Genomic DNA, 7,449 nt, shown 5'->3' on the forward strand with positions numbered 1-7,449 from the left:
GGATACTTATCTGATGCCCTCCAAGAGTTAAGTAAGATATGTATTTTTTGGAATATTTATTCCATCTTTTTATGTTGATGCACGGTGGGGGGGGGGGGAGCTAATTGGTTGAGAGATATTGACTGGATATTCGGATGACCTTATTTCTTCTAACTGTTTTAAGATGTTCATATTTGAGCAAGAATCAAAGTGAATTTACAATTCTGAACTATGAAATACGTAGTTTTGAAATCTATTTTTCCCTTCGCTCGGCATGACCAGGTGGTTAGGGCTCTCGACTCGCAATTTGAGGGTCGCGGGTTCGAATCCCTGTCACACCAAACATGCTCGCTCTTTCAGCCGTGAGGGCGTTATAATGTGACGGTCAATCTCACTATTCGTTGGTAAAAGAGTAGCCCAAGAGTTGGCAGTGGGTGGTGATGACTAGCTGCCTTCCCTCTAGTCTTACACTGCTAAATTAGGGACGGCTAACGCAGATAGCCCTCGTGTAGCTTTGCGTGAAATTCAAAACAAACAAACTATCCCCCCCAGTGACACAGTGGTATGTCTGCTGACTTACAACGCTAGAAACCGGGTTTCTATACCCGTAGTGGGCAGATCACAGATATCCCATTGTGTAGCTTTGTGCGTAACTTCAAACAAATTATTTTTACCAAAAGATTAATTAATCGTTTTATATTCATGATTTTCATTTAGATGAATAACATTATTTTGCATTCTGAAGTAAAATTCATATTATGGCGCTGTTAAAGCATGAGAAGGTCGAGTTTGGCAGAAAAGGTTGGCTCCAGCGAAAGTTTGCTGGCAAATTTAATGCACACCATCCAGAGAAGATCAGGGACACCGAAAATAACAACGAATTCGACGAGTGTCGCACCATTTACAATATTCTTCGGAACGTTCAAAGAAAATGAAAATACTGTCTCCAAACTGGTTCGAATTACAACGACAGCATGTGGAACACATTCTGTAAAGTTCGTTGAAATTCCTATGGTTGCAGTCTTGTCGTACACCCTGTATATACTATCACAGGTTAATTGTGGCGAAATGCTACAAGTTCTCCAAATAGCTATAGAATGATAGGTTTCTTTTTTTGTGAGTGTAAAACACTTAAATATACCATTTCGATTTTCGATACCTCATTACTATAAAGGCTTGGTTTGGTCTGATATCTCATTGGTGGTAGTGTCCAGGGTCACTGATGAGGAGTGCAATTCTCCGAAACTAGTCTGGCTCAAGACACACCCCCCAATGAAAGAATAGACCATTCCAAGCTTTTACTTGTTGTTAAACAAATGTTTAAACAACTATCTTTATTAAATTATGTACCAGCTGCCCAGTGTCGGCTAACAATACGAAGAATTAAATTGTGGCGAAATGCTACAAGTTATTCAAATACCTATAGAATGATAGGTTTCTTTTTGTGAGTGTAAAACACTTAAATACACCAGATCTATAGTTGTTTTATCGTAAATTGCATCTCCAGTATATATCTGCTAGAAGGTATGTTATAATTCACTATGTTACAAGGATTATGTCAAAATAACAGCACACGTAACTTGTGCCGCTGGAAAACCAATTGACATCAAACGAAACTTGTTTTTCTTATGTATTCCATAAGTAGAAGACAGAATAGATATCAATTTATTCAGATATATGGTAAAGTCATTTCAAGGAAAGCGAACTGATTTATCACACATTTAATTGGAATTCCGCAAAGCTGTGAATTAGCAAAGTTCCAGGCATACACTGAGAGTTACAGGTTCAATAGCTCCTTCATAACAATGTGTAACTTATGTAAAAGACATACAGAATTAATTGTACGACCTGTCTAACAGTAAACAATAAAATTAATTAATTTGAATTTAGAAACTAATAAAATATGGGATATTTAATATTGAAATAGTTTGCTCGGAAGTTTAGCAACACTTGTGATTTAAGCTTGCGTGCTTAGAATTTTTATTACGTTAATTACTGGCAATTCTTCACAAGCTTTAAACTACGAGTTTGAGATCTTCATCGGGTTTACAAGAAGAAATTTGTAATGGCTTTGTATTGTTCTCGTTGTTCTTCCAAGCCATCACGTCGTGCTTTATAAAACAGTGCCTAATTAAATCAGAATGATTATTTGGTAAACACGCTATCAGATTATATCAAATAATTTCATACCTAATTAACTGTCTATTTAATTTACAATCTGCTTTGATAAATCACTTACCTTCATCTTTAACAGCGAAGTTCTTAATTTTATGAACCCGAGTTTTGTTTTGTCACTTTCAATAGCATTGATTACAATCATTTCAAAAATCAAAGCTTAATCATATGATATCATGATTTTTAGGCCATTTAAAATAATGTCATACGTTATGAAGTAGCGAATGAAATACTTCTACGTTTAAGTTTTAAGTTAAAGAGAAGTTTAGAATTTTTCATGTACTAACCTATGTATGCTCATCTTTGATAACCATGTAAAAATTTCGAACTCTGCTCCTTTTTAACATTCAACACGATTGTGTTTTTTCAACAGCAAGCAAAACAGTTTGATGGTTACAAGATGAAAATATTTATCTCTTACATCGAGAATCCTCATAGAATATGGTTGTTTAGATCAAACAAATCACATATCAAAGCAGAATGTTTACATACCTTCATCAACGGCGCACAGAGGTCCTACCCAAGCTCCATCCGTGCATCTAATTTTACAAACACGTTTGTATCCAAAAGGCCCAATAATTCCAAAAAACTGGACCTCTTGGATACTTCCAAAGTCTATTCCACCTCTATCTAGCATTCTGGAGCCATTCACCACGACTTCTGGCTGTGAGCATCCACCCAAGGTGCGGAAACCATCAGCTACTGAAAAACAACAACAATAGCTTATCACATTACAATATCACTATACTGTATTCCTTGTAATACTTGATGAATTACTTCTCTTCTTTAAACTATTACAGAATCATATATTACAATCTGATTTACTTCTTGAAACTGACTACACATCCTTACATTCTTCTGACTAGTAGGCTCTTTGTGATTATTGTCTTAACCAATAACCTATTCCATTTTCTTTAAACTATAATTCTCACTTTTTTATAACATTAATCAAATATCTTCGAAACATTTCTTAAGTATTTGTAACTTTATCAAGAATTAATTGTCATTGTTAGCCCAGGATTGGGATTTTTGATACCAACTAAAATTGCTAGAATTTTTTCTGAGTGTTTTTAATTAAATCATTTCACTACCACCCCCAGTGGCCCAGCGGAAAGTCTGAAGGCTTACAACATTAAAAACCGGGTTTCGATATACATGTTGGACACAGCACAGATCGCTTAATGTATAACTTTGTGTTTAAAAACAAACAAATAACAGCTATTTTATTTATCTTTCTTTATCAATGTATGTATATTAGTTTTTAAGTTATCCACTGCACTTTATTTCTGAATTCTATAGTTGGCTTACAGTTGATCAAAAGTTCTCAATTATTTCGACGTTACTTGTCGTCGCTTAAAAATAAGCAGAACACGCATACTACCAAACCACCACTCATGTATATACAGAGGGCGTGTCACAATATCATAGCAAAGCATTCTGGTAATATTGAAACAAGTACACTTAAACACATGCTAAGTAAAACTTGAAAACCCTCTCATATAGTATTTGAACAAGGGGAGCAGTCTAAAGGGAGTTTTTTTCATATATAGAGAGCATTTACGAAATGTGACAATTTTATGAGATAGTGGTTTACATAGACGAGTAAAGATTAGAATTATAATTACTACGTATCATATCAAGAATATGAAATAAGCAAAGTTAATGGACAATAAATAGTCATCAAGGAAGACATATAATAGAAAGAGTGCATTGAAATAATGATTAAAAGTATAGTTGTATACACAGTTAAAATTTAGAGATATATGAGCGGGAATTATAGAAGAAGTACTGAGTTTTTTTACGATATTTCATCAACGTTATTGTACAATAAACATTTGTTTTTACTTCATTTGGCATGCTGGTTTCATATGACGGTACAGCGGAGAAAAGCCAACCGAGATTTCGTCTTAACAATACAGAAGAAGAGATGTCTTAAGATTTTGTACCGATATATTTCCATTATATTTTATTGATCGGGCAAACTAATGTTTTAAGGAAAACGAAACGATCTCCTACTGTTAATTAACTGTGTATATTTTTTGGGCGCATTTTTGTGACTTACTGAAGATAACGAAAAACGGATTTAAGTAAAATAATAACAAAGCGAAATCACGCTTTGAACGCCCTCACCTCTGAAACAAAAGAAAAAAAAACTCAATTTATCAAATATCTGTTCGGCCATCGATACTAATTGTTATACGTTTTAAATATGTGTATGAGTGCTTTCAGTTTGTTTTTTGTTAAAAAGAATATCGTGGGAACGGATTGAAAATTACGAATCCTTGAATTCGTAGTCAGAGCACGTTACTCACTAGGCCACTGAGAGACTTGAACAACCAAAATTAATCTCAGTCACTCAGATAATATTCAGATTTTGTTTCAGTTCTACAACTCAGTTAAAAGGCTGAGTTATTGGATAAGGAGAATTATAGTTATTTAAAGATGAAAAACAAACAAACGATGAAATAGTGTTGGTTTAGGTTTAAGATGGATAACAGTGACGTAACGTCAGATATGATTTATGTGCTTTGATGCTATGTAAGTTCCCACATTAGTGTGTGAGGATGTGAGTAACTTAAGTTACTGAGAAAGATTTATACTCTAGTGTTCGTACCATGAGTATTTTTGCCTTCACGTTATAATCTAAATGCTAATATATCATCACACTTAGAGCTTCTAAATGTTAACCTAATTAGGAGAGCAGCACGAAACATATAAGCACATACACATGGTAGGCAATCAAAATGTCATTGTGTTTAGTTTCTACATTTTGAAATTACTAACGGAATAAATGAATACGAATTACAGGGCTGGATACTACTTTGTTGTTAGATATATCACGGTTAAATGCTTAACTGGACTGCGTATAGTTATGGAAATTATTTCAAGAGAGCAGAATCTAAGTAGATTTAAATATAAAGTAAATTTAATAGTTACTCGCTCTTACATTGTTAAATCATATAACACAAGAACTTTGTAAAGTGGCAGTTAATAATTAGAGCTTTCGAAACTTCAATAAAATCAACGGTTAATATACAGAATCTGTTAACGTCACTTATAAGTTGGCAGCTAGTAAACAGAATCTATGTAACTTTATTAAAGTCAGCAGTTATTTTTCAAAACGTATGTAACTTTATTAAAGTCAGCAGTTATTTTTCAAAACTTATGTAACTTTATTAAAGTCAGCAGTTATTTTTCAAAACTTATGTAACTTTGTTAAAGTCAGCAGTTATTTTTCAAACTTATGTAACTTTATTAAAGTCAGCAGTTATTTTTCAAAACTTATGTAAATTCTCTGAAGCTCGCAGTTAATATATAGAACATGTGTAGCTTAACTAAAGCCGCATTGCATTAAAAGTATACATTCAAATAAATATCAATCATTTAAGGAAATTATAGCACCGATTAAGAACTTTAATGTGGAAAAGAAACACAAATTGAAGTTGAATAAGTTAGTGAGTATCAGTATACAATTATTGAATAAGTTAGTGAGTATCAGTATACAATTATTGAATATTCGTAACTAATTGGCTTTTCTTCAATAAAGATGCTGTCGTATTAACATCCTACAAAATAATTCACTTTAGAATTCATTTATATACACACATGTGGTTTTTCGTGTGTGACACATAGATATATAAAAACAGTATTTAACACATACACAGAAGCAACAATTTAAGCATTTTGCTTACTACTAACAATTCAAGTAAGTGAACTAAAAGTTACGTTGTATGAACTGAACTTAAATTTTACTCTTTAGTTCCATTCAAGCCTAGGGTGTTTTCAGTATTTCTTCCTTTTATTTATCGATTTAGTGAATCAACCCTTGTCACATTGTTTTACAATTCCTAAGTAGTATTAACCATTGAAGTCTAGATGAAGAGATGTAGAAATCCAACATCACATCCATCAAAATAAGAGTAATCCTAACAGAAACTGGCGAAACTCATGATAAGCCTAGTGTGTGTCATTTTCAAGCACGTATATTTAGCTTCAAAGACAATCTCATCAAGCTATTAAGTCAGAGGTAGTGAGAAAAGTGACAAGGAGATCATTTTTCGAGAACCGGTTAGGGCTAAAGACTGGTCTCTGCAAAGTCCTTTGTCCTTCAGCAGATATATTTCAATACACACTTAAATAATTTATCACTCGACAGTAAAATATGACTGGAAAGTACGGACTTATTTATGAAATGAAAATAAATCTGTGCAATATTTTATACTGACAAAAGCTAAAGAGCAACATATCTCACATCAGTCCTTTTGTTGTAAGGAGGATCTACATGATATTTCAGGTCTATATAGACTTCCGCCATTAAAATTTATCCAAAAACATTTTATAAATTGTTGATAAATATTATTATTACATAAAATACATAAAACGTTTTTTTTTTAATTTATGTTTTCAAAAGATTTCCATTAAAGTCGCTTACATCGTAAACTAGGAAGGATGTGTGTATAGATTTTTAATTTTTACGTGAAACTTTTGTTTGTTGCTAAGTGCAAAGCTACTTAACGAGTTATCTGTGCTCTGCTAATCCTCGGTATTTAAACCCTAATTTTAGCATCATACGCCCTCAAAATTACTGATGAGTCATCGGGGTTCATCACACAAGATAGAGAATAGAAGTTGTATAAATCACTATATAAATAATTAAGCAGGTAGATTGGATTTGTGTGCTAGTTTGTGTTTCAGCTACAAAATGGGGTATCTGCGCTGTTCTCACTGCGGGTATCGAGCACCTATTTCTTGCGTTATAGGCACTCAAGCTTACCGCTGAGCGACAAGTGGGCAGTATATTGGGAAAGGGCCCTTCAGGTAATCATCAAATAAAAACTCACATGAAGGAAAATAAGGCTTCCTACTCTATTTCTAGATGGTATTTCGAACAAATTGTTTCAAGCTGCTAATCAAGTCACATAGAAACCGAAGTTATTATATCAACCTATTATAGCTGTTAACCATTCCCAACCAAAACCAAAGTGAATGCAACCATAATTATCAATCATTCCCACCAGGAAACGTAGAATAATAACACTAGGTTTATCGACCACCAGGAAAAGTAAATAAGATTTTTACTACCGATATTCACTATCAGGGTAGAAACCGAAGTTATTATACCAACCTATTATAGCTGTTAACCATTCCCAACCAAAACCAAAGTGAATGCAACCATAATTATCAATTATTCCCACCAGTAAAAGTAGAATAATAACACTAGGTTTATCGACCACCAGGAAAAGTCAATAAGATTTTTACTACCGATATTCACTATCAGGGTAGAAACCGAAGTTA

General features: G+C 33.4%; 1 protein-coding gene across 1 annotated transcript in view; it reads right to left on the bottom strand.

Annotated features, from left to right (window-relative positions):
- Positions 1-7,449, bottom strand: part of LOC106467202 (locomotion-related protein Hikaru genki-like) — a 70,405-nt gene that overhangs the window by 49,142 nt on the left and 13,814 nt on the right. The window contains exon 2 of the mRNA XM_013927527.2: positions 2,647-2,856. Coding sequence (XP_013782981.2) covers positions 2,647-2,856 — 210 coding nt within the window. The remainder of the gene's footprint in view (positions 1-2,646; positions 2,857-7,449) is intronic.

The sequence above is a fragment of the Limulus polyphemus genome, unplaced genomic scaffold (genome assembly GCF_000517525.1).
Source record: "Limulus polyphemus unplaced genomic scaffold, Limulus_polyphemus-2.1.2 Scaffold2526, whole genome shotgun sequence".
Taxonomy (NCBI): domain Eukaryota; kingdom Metazoa; phylum Arthropoda; class Merostomata; order Xiphosura; family Limulidae; genus Limulus; species Limulus polyphemus.